This window comes from Euprymna scolopes, chromosome 11 (assembly GCF_053919585.1).
Source record: "Euprymna scolopes isolate OS-2025 chromosome 11, ASM5391958v1, whole genome shotgun sequence".
In the NCBI taxonomy this organism is placed as follows: domain Eukaryota; kingdom Metazoa; phylum Mollusca; class Cephalopoda; order Sepiida; family Sepiolidae; genus Euprymna; species Euprymna scolopes.
In genome coordinates, this window is record NC_136492.1 from 40,118,745 (window position 1) to 40,135,902 (window position 17,158).

General features: G+C 32.3%; 1 protein-coding gene across 1 annotated transcript in view; it reads left to right on the top strand.

Annotated features, from left to right (window-relative positions):
• The window catches only part of LOC145287844 (DNA replication licensing factor mcm7-like), a 126,458-nt gene that overhangs the window by 17,682 nt on the left and 91,618 nt on the right, over positions 1-17,158 (top strand). The window contains exons 2-3 of the mRNA XM_080135720.1: positions 3,642-3,718; positions 13,340-13,504. Of these exons, the coding sequence (XP_079991846.1) occupies positions 3,642-3,718; positions 13,340-13,504 (242 nt within the window). The remainder of the gene's footprint in view (positions 1-3,641; positions 3,719-13,339; positions 13,505-17,158) is intronic.

Here is a 17,158-nt window from a genome sequence, read left to right on the forward strand (position 1 = left end):
TTTAGATATTCAGAATTTGATTTTCTGATTTGACGATAAAAATGCTTGATCAATTGGTATGATTTTTGGAATATATTTTTTTTGGGTCACATCTATGTACATCATTCAGATTTTTTCTTTACTTTTATTTATTTTTTTAATATGGGAAAATTCTGGACAAAAACCATTTTATCTTCATGCTTTATCTCTGTACCATTCATTATTATAATGTTGAAATAAAAAAATTTAGATACTTTTTCTAGTAAATTTTATTTAAAACTTGGAAAATAAAATCCCTTAAAAATTATCAGTGCTTAGAGCAAAAATCTAAAGTTGAAAAAATCAATTTTCATTAAAAATGTTATCTAATTGTCATGTCACAATTACTTAAATATTACTCTATTTATTACATGAAACATGAACTTTCATGATTCCAACATTCATTGATATCTGCCATTAATTGTAACGCGATATATTGCAGTTATTTCTCCTGACTACATGCTATTTATATATGTTTAACTTGAAATTGATTTTGAAATCTATGTTCATTAATAATTTTCCACTTTATCGATTTTGAATTAATTATATAATTTTTGAATTTTACTAATTTTCATAATTCTCACAATTAAGTGGATACCATTCAATAGTTCACTTTTCAATCTAATAACAAAGTGCCAAACTACCTCCCAGATGATAGTTTTAAATAACATTTTTTTTTTTTCTCTTAATTTTTTTTACTCACTTTCACACCAAACAAGGCATATCACAACTTGGACATAAGGGCCTACTAATTGAGATCATGCCTAAGAAAGATTAACCAGATATTTGTTACGTTACATTTGAACTTCTGCATGCCAGTACAGTCAGGAAAGCAGGTAGCAGAATTCCAAAGTCTAGCTGTTGGAGAGAATAAACTATTAATAGAAAGCTTTTTGGTATTTAGGGACCTTAACAGTGAAAGGGTGTGATTTTGTTACTAAATGGGTTTGTCGGGATATGTACGTTGCATAACAAGTTCATTAGAGCACATTCCATTAATATACTTGTAAAACAGGCACAGGGATGTGACGGTGTGGCGATAAAACAGGGGTTGGAGCCTTGGACCTTATCCAAGAGGGAGAGACTAATGGTAGATGCAGCAGCCCAAATATGACAATACTCCATGCATGGGCGAATGGTGGCCTTGTAGAGGTACAGGGTACTCTCAGGTGTGGGCAATTTTCTAGCATGATAGAAGGAACCCACCGTCCTTGCAGCAACCTTTTCAATGTCCTCAATGTATTTGTTCCAGTTTATATTTCCTGCGAATGTTAAGCCTAGGAGTTTAAAGGAAGAATTCTCAGATAGGGAGTTATTTGTTATGGACATTGGTGGTTGCAGGGGTGTCTTGTAATTGTTAAAGGAGTAGTTTAATTTTACTAGCATTAAATGTTACCATCCATTTTGGGGTGAAGGTCATTTTCTAAAGATTCAGCCATTATCCTTTGGCAGAGCAAAATGCTTCATTTTACTCTGAATAGTTTTATAAAATTGAATAAGAGAAAGATAAGATATTCGATTTTTGATCCAAATAAAAAATATGTAAAAATTCATGATTTGACTTTGAAACGGGTGATTTACCTTACAGACTGATTTTATGCAAATTTGTTAGGATTTGATCAGTCATCATATTGGGTTTACCAGCATATGTTAGATGTGACTCAAATCAACACAAATCTTATTTAATAGGCAACATTTGTTTATTCAAACCCAACTTAGTTATAAATATAAAAATCAATAGGATTAGATATAATTGTGTAACAGATGTTTATTTTTAATTACCAATTGTTATTGGATGGAATAGATTAATTTAATTGCAATTATCAAGAGATATCAAATTTATTTACAAATGTTGCCTGCCATCTAATATGTATCTAGTCTGCAGATGCTGCACTTAAGGTAATTTGTCCCAGTCAATGTAGGGGAAACCTTTCATGAGACAGGTTTTTTTTTTTTTTTTTTTTTTTTTTTTTTCATACTGCCAGAGTTTCCCCTTTTTTCCCCTTGTTTTAGGGGAGCTGGTTTAACCCTACATTAAAAACGACCTTATGTCTAATTTGCTTTCATGGGGAAGCAAATAAATACATATATGAAATGTTAACTGTAATATTTGATTTTGTATGTTATCTCCCTTGCATTGTGTTGATTTTGTCAAGATCGTTTCAAGGGAGATAAGTTTTGAAACCAGATACATTTACAAAATATCTCAAAACAAGAATCGGTACATACTGAGTTGGCCAGTGAACATTCTATTTTTGTAAATATTTCTTGAATCAAGATTTTATGAACCAGGGTTGGGAACTTACATCTTGTCATCAAGAATAAAGTCCTATGAGGGTTGCATAATCAGAAAATAGATTTCCATGAACTGCCTAAAGATATTTGTCATGTTTTAGACATTCTGAAAATAACTGGACAAGTGATTAAAAATTCCAAATTGAAATGAGATTAAAATCGATGCTCTCCAAAACTCATTTATTATATTAGGAGTAATTGTCTGTGTGCATGTGCGTTTGTATGTCCGACTAAAAGTAAAAAAAAAAAAAAAAAAAGAACTAAAACACAAAGTTGGTATATTTTTGATCAGCGTTGCCTTGGATAAATATTTTAAATTTGGGGGGAAAAAATATTCCTTGTGGAGTGAGGAGGTCCACTGGGTCAGTTTTCGTTGATGAAAAGTTTAATTTTTCAGTGTTATAATCTGAGGAAAAAATGCAGACTTATACTACCTAGAAGAATCCATTATATGAAGGAGAGTTGTCTGTGTGTATGTCCCTTTAAAGAGGAATGGGCTGGGTGAAGGAGGAAGATGTTGGAGAGAGATAAGGATAAAGAGAGAAGGTAAACTGAGGGGTAGGGAGATAGACATTTTAATAGAAATGTTACATGCTTGTTCCAGGTGACGTTGGGTAGCCCTGCTAGTCTGTCTCAAATGCATTTTTAACAGTTTATAACATTGTGTAATTGTCATAATAAAATGGAGCAGATGTTTTTATTTTAATCTATTTTCAATCAATTATCTATTACATAATTCTGTTTTACTTTTAATTAGTTGTATTGAAAGGAGATGTCTTTTCTGCCATAGACAGAAGTTATTAGATCTCTAACAAATTAAGAAATCTTTATTCAATTTCCCCATAAAAAAATTGAATTCATCGAAATTTATTTAAAAAAAAAAAAAAAAAAAATCTAGATTTTGTTTTTCTTTGCCGTTTTGATAAAAAAAATAAAAATAAATAAAAAATAGCATTGCTAGCACTTCCAAATTTGTAATTTTAAAGTATTTTATGTTGACTAGAAAATTATTTCTGGCTTTACAATTCTTAGCAATCATATATATAAAATTTGAAAGTTATTTATATAAAATAAATTTTGAAAGTTATTTACATCCAATACATTTATAGAGTAAAACCATCTAAAATTAGTTTCATTAATGGTTCAATTAATGACTAGCCAGTAAATAGAATAAATAAAATCTATATTTTGCTATAAAGAAACCACTCCAAAAGTTATACTTTTACAAAAAAAACAAAATTTATGTAGTATTTTGGTAATACTGACTAGATACTACTAGTCATAAATAAAATGACTGTAAAATATATGTAAGATTTGATTTATTTCAGATAAGGTCAAGACATTTCTCCGTGATTTCTATGTCGATGATAATGATGGGAAAACCTTTCCTTATTCAAAGCAATTGGTAAGTTATTTTCTTTTCTATATTTTTCAATTTTCTAAAATTTATTTGATATAAGAAATCTTGATTTCAAGTAAATTTTCCTTTCTCAAATACCCCCATTTTTTTCTGTTGTCTTGTCCAATTTGCAAAAGTATATAAAGATTTAAAACAAATTAGAAATCTATATATAAAAGTGACCTATGGAATGGTCTCTACTAAACTAATGTTAATAAATTTGAAACTTATTATATTGGGATTTGGATTTGTGGAACAAATCTGATTTGGCTTTTAGCTGGTAAGAATAGCTGCTAAGGGGTCAAAATTGAAAAAATCTGAACTTGACATGCTAAGTTAACTAAACATGTTACTTTTACACATCCGCAAATATACATTTATACCTTTTTAATGTTATTTAAGTTATATGTATATGAACTTCAATTGTAATGAATAATGCTCGAGTGATGTTTTAGTTTTGATTCTAGCTGATAGCAACCAAGTCATATTTTTATTTATTTTTAAACTTTAAATAACTATTTATTGGGTACCATGTAATAATCCAGAGTACTGTCTCTATAATAATAAATATGAAATTTGCATATTTAAGTTTATTTTATGGTTTGGCAGCCTGTTATTTTATATTATAATTATTATCAAAGGGCAATAACTCTTCAAACTGAGTCTAGTTATTCCTTTCATCCTATTCTGTGGATCACTTTTGGAAATGAGTACTCAAGAGACCAAAATGAGTGGAGATAGATTGATGCTAATAACAAAATATGAACGTTTTATTAATAAAACGCTCGCATTTTATTAGCATCAGTCTATATCCAGAGACTATGGAGTTTTGCACTTCAGATTCAGTCGATTGCTGAATTGCAGGCTGTATTTCAGTTGCCACAGATTTGACCTCTGATCTACCTTTTCCCCTATCACAACCCTTCTCTAACTGCTGCAGTCTTCAGCCATGCACACTGTCTGTTGGGTTTATGTTATAGACTCCTATTAAATCCATCATTAAAGAAACAAATATCCCACTAAATAAAATTACACAAAACTAAATTAATAGATATCCCTCCATGGACTATACAAAAACCAAACATAATACTAGATCTCAACACACCCCGACACCTACCTGGAAAAATTATCAGAAATTAAAGAAAAATTTCCAAACCACCAAAACATTTACACTGACGGCGCCAAGGACACAAAAAGCACCGGCAGCGCTGCAACAACAGGAAAAACTACCAAAAGGAAAAGACTACCAAACGAAGCATCTATCTTTAGTGCCGAAGCAACTGCCATAGATATGGCACTTGACATCATAAGAGAAGACCACAACCAAAAATTTATCATCTTCTCTTGACTCATGATCTGTATTGATAGCCCTAAAAGGGAAAAAAACTAGAAAACCCTCTAATAATATAATGAATAAAATAAACAATCTAGAAAAAAGAAAAGAAATCATACTCTGCCACATAGCCACATAGGTATAAAAAGGAGGGACAAAGCTGACCTAGCAGCAAAGTCATCCCTAAAAATGACCATAGATAAAAAATCTCAAAATTCCCTATACAGACATGAAATCAATAATAAACATTTAAAAGAGAAATGGCAAAACAAAGAAAACAAACTCTTCAAAATAACACCCAAACTTAAAAAAATGGACACAGAAAAAAAAAAAATAATAAACAGAAGAGAAGTCATACTAAATCGACTCCACATTAGGACATACACATCTAACCCACAATTATTTATTAAAACAAGAACAACCAAAGTGCCAATGTGGACACTTACTGACTATAAAACATATTTGAGGATTGTAAAAATACCAAAATTATAAGAGGAAAATATTTTAACAAAAGAAAATTAGGAAAAATACTCCAAGAAGGCGAACCAAAAATAATTATGGATTTCCTTAAAAAAATTGGAATATATGACAAAATTTAAACATTTATTACAACAAATGAGAAAATATAAAAAACATCTAAACACACAACAAACAAATTATCAATATATAATAAAACTATGCAAACCAAGTATAGCAAACACCTATCTACAAAATAATCCCCTCAATATGAAATAATTCTGAAGACTAGGACCAAATCAAGCAACATAAATAAACATCTGAAGAAATCTGTAAGAACCTGAAGGTTTTATTCCCCCCAAAGGAGTCGGCATTAAATAACCGAAAAGGTTTGATATGCCGTAAAACAAAACCACCAACCAACCTATTAAATCCATTTGAATCATTCATTTAGCTTTCTCTAAATGTGTAATCTGACGAAGACTCCAAGGAATGTTCATCAGTATGTAAATGCAGTTCTAGATGGTTTTGATTTCAGAACATCCAATAAATTTCAGCAGCTTGACCCTGATTGTTTATACAATGACATGGTTTGATGTGTTATTCTGGTTATTTCTTTTTCCACAAGTCATCCACAAAGGAAAACCATTAAGTCTTCAAGGAAATAGTTGTGGTGTGTGCTCCACACTGTTTCTTTTAGATCCATGGGCCATAGCTTGTTCTCGGTGCTTGAATAGTTGGCTGAAAGAGAATTACTCAAGTGGACTGTTCTGCCTGACAGCTAAATTATAAATTCTACAGACAAAAATAAAAACTTTAGTCGTCGGTTCCTTATTTTTATAAAAATTATGTTATCAAATAAAACTTCTAAACTACAATATTCTGTATTATACAGTGGGATTAAATTCCAAATAGATTTGTTCGACAACACAATTATTTACAGTTGAATGTAACGGTTTAAAAAAAAAAAAAAAAAAAAGGAAGAAAAATCTATCTGCGACGAACGATTTTTAAAAAAATTTTCTTTTAGTATTCCCGACGGCCTGGTGATCAGTGAGAGTGGGGTGAGCAGGTGGTGTACGAGAAGAGATTTAGGCAGTTTTGAGCTTGTTCAAAAACTAGCAAAATTTGGTCGCCCCAGTGCTTTTGTACCTGGGTAACAAGGTGTTTTCCTCACCAATCAATAATTACTACGTAAAAATCCCTTCGAGTGACCACTGCCCACATTACGCAATCATGCAATTTTCTAACAAGTTTCTCACGACAAGTTCCGGTTCTTGACCCCAAAGGTCATTCCAACACAAAACAACAACCAAATATGGTTCCTCTTCAAATAATTGTTTCATTAGTGAAATATTATCTGAATGTTGTTATTCCCAAATCAGCCCAGTTGAATTTTAAATTTCCCTTGCTTTGACTTAAGTCATCAAGCAGCAAGGCTGGCTCAAATTGCCCGGTGTCCTTCTATATCAAATGTTATTAAGTTTTACTTAATTATTACTGTCAAATTCGCTCTATCAAGCGGTTCAGTTACAAATAAAAGTAAATTGTTTCCTCTGTTACATTGTCAACATCAATATTTGATTTATTTCATCTACGATCACCCCCCCCCCCCCGCCACCCCATTTATATATTTTTTGTTGGTCAGTAGAAATCACACAGAATTACTTAAATTGAAATCTGCACTCACCGATACTGAATTACTTGAAATTTGGCACAAATATTCCCCTTCATGAGTTAGGAAAATTTGCCAAATTATTTTGGTCCTAAACCTTACCGGTCGGATTTTTTTGGGGGTGGGGGGTAAAATTTGCATATTTTACTTCCAACTTTTTGCCGCGAAACATCATGGAATTTTAGTGTTTTATAAAATTTAAAAAAAAATACTTCCACATATTCAATATTTCTAAAATTTGGTAGGAAGGGTATTTAGGGGCTGTAGAATCCGAATATTTATTTTAACCCCATATCTGGTAGAAAATAAAACTGCTCACCCAAAAGCATGTCCCCCAAATCATCAATTTTCTACCTATGTAACTTACGGTCAGTCTAGAGAAAATATGTCCTCTTCAATTTCATATTTTTTTTATAGCATCTACTGTGACTGCTTAAGTTCTCAAAAACATTTTTGTGAAGGTTTCTAGCCCACCTTAGAAGATATGGCCCTGTAAAATTTATCGGGTTTTTTTTCCTATGTACGTACTTTAATTCAGTGAAAGATTGATAAAGACAATCATCCTAATGCTCCCAAACTCCTCAAATGTTCATATTCTTAAACTATTCAATAAGATAGTCTTTGTTAATTTAAAAAGAAAATAATTTAAATATATTTTGTAGATATTGCATTTTGTATGGTACGGATAGATTGTCTTTAACAAGTGATAAACATTGACTCAGGCATTAGGATAAACACTTTATAGGGTTTTGTAGATGGCATTAAACATGACAAGAAATTATTTCTGATTGAATTTAAAAAAAACAAACAAATTTCATTATTTTCATGAAACAAAAAATTTGATTTTTTTTTTTTTTTTTTTTTTTTTTTAATTTATGTGAACTTTTTAAACTAAACATATTTTTTACCCATAAATGTTTTCAATTTCATCACTTAGAAAATTCTTTTACTTATATTTTTTACAAGTTTTCAAAAAGTTATTTTCAATAATCTAAAACTTTTTTTCATTTAGGAGAAAGTGCTAATAAATATACAAAGTTTAAACTGCTGTCTATCAAATTTTGTTGTGTACAAAAATTAAATTGCTTTGTATACCATTTTTTGCACAGATAATTTACCCACTTTGAACAAATGATAAACTCTACCATTTGGTGTGTTAGGGACATCAATAGTGCCCAGAATATTTGCTAATGTCACAAAGCATATATCCTTAAAATTCTTTCCAATAAAATGAATGTGATGGAAGAGCTGAATGCATGAACTTGATCAGCAAATGCTTATTTTCCACATTAATTTTTAAGACCATTCCAATCCAAATGTTACTCTCATACCTGCAACAAACATATTCTGAAAAAATTTCATTGGTTTTTCTTCAACCCCAATAGAGAAGTCATATATCAATTCATAGTTTTCATCTTCACTACATTGTTTCATGGCTACTTCCACTCTGTCGAATAAATTGATGAAATCTTGCATTTTCAAATCTAATAGTGAAACTTGTTTCCTTAACTTCCTCCTTTTTAATCAAAATGAATTCGATTCCTTCAGTTGTAGATTTGCAGTATTCAAACATAGTTTCTGTTGAAAGGATTTGTTTGGAATTTTGTCTTCGTAGACTTTCTTTTGCTACTATCCTTTTCACTGTCCCACCTATGCCATCACATGGTTGTTTACCATGACTAGTTGCAAAGAAGTTCCATTTTGCATCAAATCCAAAATCTTTTTGATGGTTGCACAAATTGGCAAAGTTCTTATAATTCTTGTATTGTGCTGCACAACCATCTGTAAAATATTCAATACTTTTCACATTTGGCAAATTAGCCTTGATCGCCCCAATTTTGTTTTCAAGCTTAAAATAGAGTACCATTGGGTGTAAAGTACATTGAGAGGTACTCCAATGAAAACTCTGGATCTCATCTTGAACAACAAATTTGTAATTTTCAGCAAAATCCTCAAGAAATAAAACTTAGCGATCACTGGTATCTTTTTTTGCTTTAAATATCTGGATTGTGATTTAGCCAAGTAAAAATGAGGTGCAAATTCATTTAATTGCAAAATAGCTAAATCCACATAAGCTTGACAGGATTCCTTGTGAGTTATTAAAGTTGGTCTGTCACTTGTTATCCATTGGGAGAACTCAATAGAGTTTTCATGACCAATACATTCTTCAAGGGTGTTGTAAAGAAATTTTTCATGCTTCTGTGATGATTAAGGATAATTTGAGCACCTATGAATCATACATTGTATATTACTTGTATTGCAGACAATATATTTTAAGAGATCTTGATACGGTGATTCCAGTAATAGTTTGAGATGATATTTTGGTGGATAGTGCATAGACATACAGCATGTGTACCTGTGCTACCAGCAAGGACACACCATTTTGGTCTAAGACTACAAAATTTTGAAAACCCTATAGATACTGTTGGGTTCTGTTCCTTGAATAGTCTGAAGAGCTCATTTAGGTTGCACAATGAGTCTCATCTGCTGGTATAAATTAGGTTTAATGCTAACATAGTCTTTCCTGCCTGGCATCGATCGAGTGTACTCATCATCTTGATAAAATGCTTGCACTAATTGTGCAATATCAACAAAGACTTGCCTCTTTTTTGTTCATGCACAGCTAAAATACCACTTTCCAAACACAATTTGCGAGCCTTGCATACAATGTGTTCTGAAACACCAAATACATTCATGAATTTTTTGTGATCAATCGGTAGAGGCAAGTGTCAAGATCTGTATTTTCATTTTAGTGGATTTCAGTCTTCATTTTTGCTGCAAGAACCTCTATCATTTTATCAAAGCACTTAGCTTTATCTAAAATCTTATTTTTTAATTTTAAAGGTTCATCACATAACAGCTCAAAGTCGATGTTTAATGACCTACTGATTGCAGAACAAAGTTTTCTCTTACCTAAACGAGCCTTTCCAGAGTTATGAAGCGTTTAAATAGCGGAGAAACATTCATTGATATTTGTCTTCTGCTTCAAGCTTTTGCATTTCCTCATCCGATACACCCCTTTGTTTTTCATCATCAAGAAGTTTGCTGATTCGTATTCGGCAATTTAGGACAGAGTTTCTTGCCTGGAATAAGTAACAACTTTTGCTTTATCTGCCAACTTAAAAGAAATTGCTTTCAAACTGCCTTTAATTTGCTTATGATTTTTAAATGGATCGCAACAACTGTTTTCAAGTCACTCATACTTAGTTAACAAGGTCTGATTGTGATGATCACAGATAGTCGGTTATAGTCAATATTTACATCCATTGCATCCAAATGATCCACTGAAATTAATCCAACCTGTTTATCATTGAATAAATTAGTACTTGTTTCAACTGTTAGCTCAGTACAAATAGAACAATTCATCTTTTTATCTGAAAAAAAAACAAAAAAACAAAAACAAAAAAAAACTACTTAAATTATTCTGTGTGCTAGTAAAAAATCCAAGTAGGAAAATGCCACCGTTCTCTTTGGATACAGGAGGAAAAGTGACTAATAAATATTTTAGGTGCCACAGACAAGTTCAGTCAAAGGAGGGTCATTCAGAGTTCAAGAGTGGCCTAATTCTAAAGTTATTACAATTAATACCTATTAGAGATTTTATGTTTAAACAATAGTCTACAAAAAGTTTATTGCTCAGTGTAGCTTCATACTTGTTTTAAACTATTGAAAAATAAATTTTATTGTAACTTCCTAAATGAAAAAAAAAGGTTTTAGTTTACTGAAAATAACTTTTTTGAAAAATTGTAAAAAACAAAAAAAAAAGAATGTTTAATGCCATCTACAAAAACTATAAAGTGTTTATCCTAATGCATGAGTCAATGTTTATCACTTGTTAAAGACAATCTATCCGTACCATACAAAATGCAATATCTACAAAATATATTTAAATTATTTTCTTTTTAAATTAACAAAGACTATCTTATTGAATAGTTTAAGAATATGAACATTTGAGGAGTTTAGGAGCATTAGGATGATTGTCTTTATCAATCTTTCACTGAATTAAAGCACGTACATAGGAAAAAAAAGCCGATAAATTTTACAGGGCCATATCTTCTAAGGTGGGCTAGAAACCTTCACAAAAATGTTTTTGAGAACTTAAGCAGTCATAGTAGATGCTATAAAAAAAATATGAAAATTGAAGAGGACATATTTTGACTAGAAGTATTTTTTGTTTTAATTTTATAAAACACTAAAATTCCATGATGTTTCGCGGCAAAAAGTTGGAAGTAAAATATGCAATCCCCCCCCCCCCCCCCCAAAAAAAAAAATCCAACCGGTAAGGTTTAGGACCAAAATAATTTGGCAAATTTTCCTAACTCATGAAGGGGAATATTTGTGCCAAATTTCAAGTAATTCAGTGTCTGTCGGTGTAATGACCTGGTGAATTGACATGGAATGACCCGTGACTATAAGTTTGTTTTTTTTCTTTTGTACTCAATTTTTGAAAATTTCATTCATCTTAAAATGCATCACCTGTCTCCGTGTTTTTTTTTTTTTTTCTTTTTTTTTCTTTTTTTTTCTTTTTTTTTTTTTTTTTGATACCACTCCCAATTAGAGATTGCTCTGCTTGGAAAGAGAAACAGATACAGAAAGAATGGTTGACATTCATTTTCTGTTTATAATCTTTTATATAAATAAAACGAATGTGTAGGTGTCTGAAAATATTTAACTGATAAACTCTTAAACTGCTGGTCACATGATACTGAAATTAACAGGAAATAGATGATTTATAACTAGTTAAAATCTTTGTTTGGATGAATAATGCATTCAGAAATGTTGGCAAGTTGAAATGTAAAATGTTCAATTCAACTTTCCAACATATTTCTATTACTTTTGCATCAATTCAAAGGTAGCTTGAAGTATATATTAATTAATTGGAATTTATTGAGATGAGTATTATTTATTAATTTTATTTATTGTGGACTATTATCCCCATCTTTCTTAGTTGTTTCACGATGTTTCAGCCAACTATTCCTCTGGCCTTCATCATGTGGCAACTGCGACAGGATAGGAACTCTGAATCTCCTGACTGCATCCACTGCAATTACTGCCTTCCGTAGTTGTTGTCTCACCAGATCTGATAATAAACATGAATTTATAAGACCCAAAAATTCAACCTTGATCGGCCTTCGGGGCCCGTGGCGCAGTTGATAGACGTTAAATCTCTACGGTTCTAAGTGAGAATTGTCTGAAGATAGGTTTCAATCCTACCCAAAGCCGGCCAGAGGCTTACTTGGCCAAAACGTGGTGAAACAACAACTATGGAAGGCAGTAATTGCTGAGGATGCAGTCAGGAGATTCAGAGTTCCTATCTCGTCGCTGTTACCACCTGACGAAGGCCAGAGGAATAGTTGGCTGAAACGTGAAACAACTAAGATGAGAATAATAGTCTGCAATAAAATTAGCTTAAGTATTTTAATTTTTAAATCTTTATCTCTGTTGCTAGCTCAAACGGTAAGGAACGCAGTTGATGTGCTAAATGTTTTGGTTTTAATTCTAGCTGATGGCACCAAATGGAGAGTGTTGTTTGCACAATCCTGCCTCACGGGATCAATAATTGTAATGAGGTTGTCTCAATCCCTAAATGTAGGGGTTAATCCTAAGTCCCCTATAGCTACACTCTTCTCTTTGTCTAGCGATAGACCCTTCAAAATGTAACCAAACACTTGTTCCTGGGACTACAGCTGTGATACCCAGAACGCACAAAACATGCATTACCCTAAGTCTGTGTGGCAATACCTTTAACTCATTCGTGGGTTGACCGTTTGTCGTCAGACATTGTAATTGAATTCTTGTAGGGACTCTGCTGAATGGCGGGTATATCGCTTTTCTCAGCTGTGTCGGGGTCAGGTGAAGTGTTTTCGTCTTTCAAGTTAATTCTTATCACCTGCGCTTAACATAAAACATGTAGCCTATTGCCGACATTTCTCTGAAATCTGGGCTCTCTTGTATCAAACACTCCACCTCATCCTTAACCTGTAAGCAAGCTAATTTGATACTGTCTGGTGCATGCAACGGTGTTACAATAAAACTCACTAAAATCCAGTAGATTTTCAGACTTGTTCTGCTTTTAGAGTTAATCATAATTTTTAGACAAGAGTAAAACAAATTTATGAAATGTTTTTTCACTACTTCCTTACATTTCTTTCTTTCTCTGTAGAAAAATTTGGCTCACCGTGAACAGGTCAGCATGGTTATTGATGTGGATGATGTCATTGATTTTGACCCTGATTTGGCTGATGGCATTGTTGACAACACTCAGAGGTACACCCTTATGTTTGCGGAAGCTGTTCAAGATCTGCTACCAGAATTCAAAGAGAGAGATGTAAGTAAAGTATTTAGAGTTTTTTTGAAACGATCATAATCTACTTATGCAGTTTGCCCACAAAACTGTGTACATTTCTGCTACAGTTGCATGATATCTGTTTAAAGTGATGCTGGTTAATATTATGTGCTCTGTCTGGTTTATACAAATAAAGTAAATTTAACCAATCTGTAGTAGAATGGGGACAAAAATGGATGGTCACATTCAATGCTGCCAAGACTGAACTTGTTTCCTTCAATAATTACAAGAAACCTTCTCTACCACCAATAACAATGGCTAAAGACTCCTCTGAAAGTACTTCGTTTAAACTCCTCGGCCTAACGTTCACAGGAAACGTGTTGGAACAATTACATTGAGAGCATTACCAGGACTGCTGCAAAGGTAGGCTCTCTACTGTGCTAGAAAGCTACTAACACCCGAAAGTATCCTGTACCTCTATAAGGCCACCATTCGCCCATGTATGGAGTATTGTCATATTTGGGCTGGTGCATCTGCTACTAGTCTCTTGCACCTAGACGAGGTTCAAAAGCGTCGCCAACCTGATAGGTCTTGAACTGTCATCTTAGCTTCAGCCTCTGTCCCATTGACAAAATGTTGCATCCCTCTGCCTGTTCTACAAGTATTTTGATGGTGAATGCTCTTACGAACTGCAAGTATTTTGATGGTGAATGCTCTTACGAACTGCAAGCACTCGACATAAATACACCCGACAAACCCAACATGCAACTAAATCCCACCCCTACACAGTAGAGATCCCTAGATGTAAGAGAGCTTTCTACTTCAGTAGTTTCTTCCACAGAACTGCTAGACTTTGAAATTCCCTTCTGGGTCCCTGCTTCGCCAACTGTACTGACATGCAGAAGTTCAAGTGTAATGTGAACCAACATCTTACTGCCCAACTCCCTACATAGGGACCTTGTAGCTTAGGTCCCTGATAGTAGTAAAGTGGCAATGTGCCTTGTTTGGGGTGAAAATGTAATAAAAAAAAATAAATAAATAAAACAAGTGAGCCGCAAAGTCACCAGACAAATTATATCTAAGTGGGACTGATCAGAAATAGTCAGTTATTTAAACAAGATTTTCTAATTTGAAAACCAACTAACAATTGGTTCATTTATTTTCTTTAATATTGTAAAAAAAAAAGAAAGTTAATTCATTGAAGGCAATACAATGCAGTGTAATGGATTGACACGAACTAAAGCAAATTAAGACACAAAGTAAATTAGGACAAAGAACTGAGGAACAAGCTAAACAGATTTACCTTTTATTAATACTATATATATATATATATATATATTTTTTATTTTTTATTTTTTAAAATGATACTTTTAACATTTAATTGTGTTCTTACTTGTCTCAGTGTGGTGTGATGGAAGTTCCACATCGTATGATATTTCAGGAATTTTTCTTTTTCAGATGTGTGTTCAACTTTAATGCAGCCTCCCCGTATGCTCATTTGAACTAAAGTTGAAAACCTATCTGAAGAAGGGAAATTTGCCCGAAGTGTCATTTTACAGAACTTCCATCAGACCACACTGACACAAGTAAAAACATGATACAATGATTAAAGAAAAAAAATATGTTGTATTAGTAAAAGGTACACCATTTGATTGCCTTCTATAAATTACCACTATACAATGCTTCAAGCAAACTACATTAACCTTGTAATAAAAAGTAATTTAGCATTTGATTATTTGTATGATATTGATTTATTTGAAAAATTTCATAAGTTGGTCCTTATATAATGCATTAAATTGGAATGAAAATATATTAAAGATACAGAGCAATTTATTCCCCCTCACCTTAGTAATCATGTAAATTAGAAATCATATTTTACTGTTAAGTTTTACTTTTATCTGTATAAGATCCAGGGACTTGTTTATAATAGAGAATGATGCTTGCTGGAAAGCTTTCATTTGATCTCATTATATTGTAAAATCATCCAATTAACAATTAGCAAAAACATAGTACTACATACAAATGTATTTAATTATTAGAATTCTTTTGAGATGGGTAATTTGTATATTTTTATCAGACTTATCATCTCACCACCTTTTAGCCAACTAATCCTCTGGCCGGCTTTGAAGATAGCGCTTTCAATCCTACTCAAGGCTGGCCAGCGGTTTAGTTGACCAAAACATGGTAAGACGATAAATATATGAGACAGTAATTATATAAGATACAGGTGAAAGATTCAGCATCCTATCCTGTCTATGTGTTTAACAACCTGACGAAGGCCATAAGAATAGTTGGCCGAAACATTGTAAAACAAAAACTATAAAGATGAGGATAATAGTCCGATAAAAAAGAAATACAAATGATTCATTATTTTTTTTTCTTTTTATATCAACTCTGAAAATGATTCCTACAAATAATTAGATTTATTGCCAGGAATCTTTTCATAACCGCTTATGCTTCTTGCTGTTATTCTGCATGTTCAAGATCATTTTGTTTCTCTGATAAATGGCGCAAAACATGTTCTTTTACAGAGCCTATTCACCCTCGAATTGAAATAGCATTTGTTTATGGATGACACAAGTGGTTATTTAAAAAAAGAAAAAAAAAAGAATTTTTTTTTTTTTTTTTCTTTTTCAAACATTAACCAAGGAAAAAAAATTTCCATAAAATTTGTTTAATTTCTTCTCAAAAATAACATGATCAAAATGTAATATATCGAGAGCAATATAATTTAATACACAACTTGAAAACTATTTTTACAGTTTATAACACTAGTTTTTTTTGTTTGTAATATTATATACACACAGGATGTCTCACAAAATTTACCCACACTTATCAGTGTTGTCTGGACAAAAATGATCATCAATTTGAACATTTCCGAACATAATTTCAATTACATTTTTCTTCTATATTCAAAGCTATTCCATTTAACTCTGTTCATAATGTCCATAAATAACTTATTGTTGGGTAATGTGAGTATCTTATTTTTATTAGATTTGTGCAAAAATGTTTTTTTGACGTTCAACTTCAAAAGATCATAACTGCTTTCATAATAAACTTTATTAATCGAAATGAGAATCATTAGAATCAACCCATTTTTGCCAACGAGAAACAATTTAGAGAAATCTGGAGTTCTGGAAGCGATGAAGTAATAGAAGGCTGATTCAGCATCATCTCAGCTTTTAAAGCATTTTTTGTGCAAGAAGTTGTCGAGATGCTTGAAAAAGTAATAATCGGTGGCCAAAAGGTCCAGTGAATATGACGGATAAGACAGTCTCATAGCCCAATTAGTTCAACTTCTGCTGTTGAACAACATATAGGCGAGCGTTGTTATGGTCCCGTCATATTGATCAATCTCGGGTATATACATCTGAGCTTCTGGTGCATTTCATCAATTTGTCGGCCGCAAACCATCAGTCAGTCACCATAACCTTTTTTTTTTTTTTTTTTTTTTTTTTTTTACCCCCGCAATTTCAACTCTTCAGGAAGTGTTATGGAGCTTCTCCGGCATCCAACCACTGTGCAGAGCATCGCTGATTGTCGGAGAAGGTCCACTTATCACACGTCACAATCCACTCAAGAAATGGGTCATCTTTGTTGTGCAGAACGAGCATAGAAAACACCTCCAAATGACGATTTATTTTTATTATCATTCAATTCATGTGGCACCCATTGATCCAACTTTTTTGACTTCAC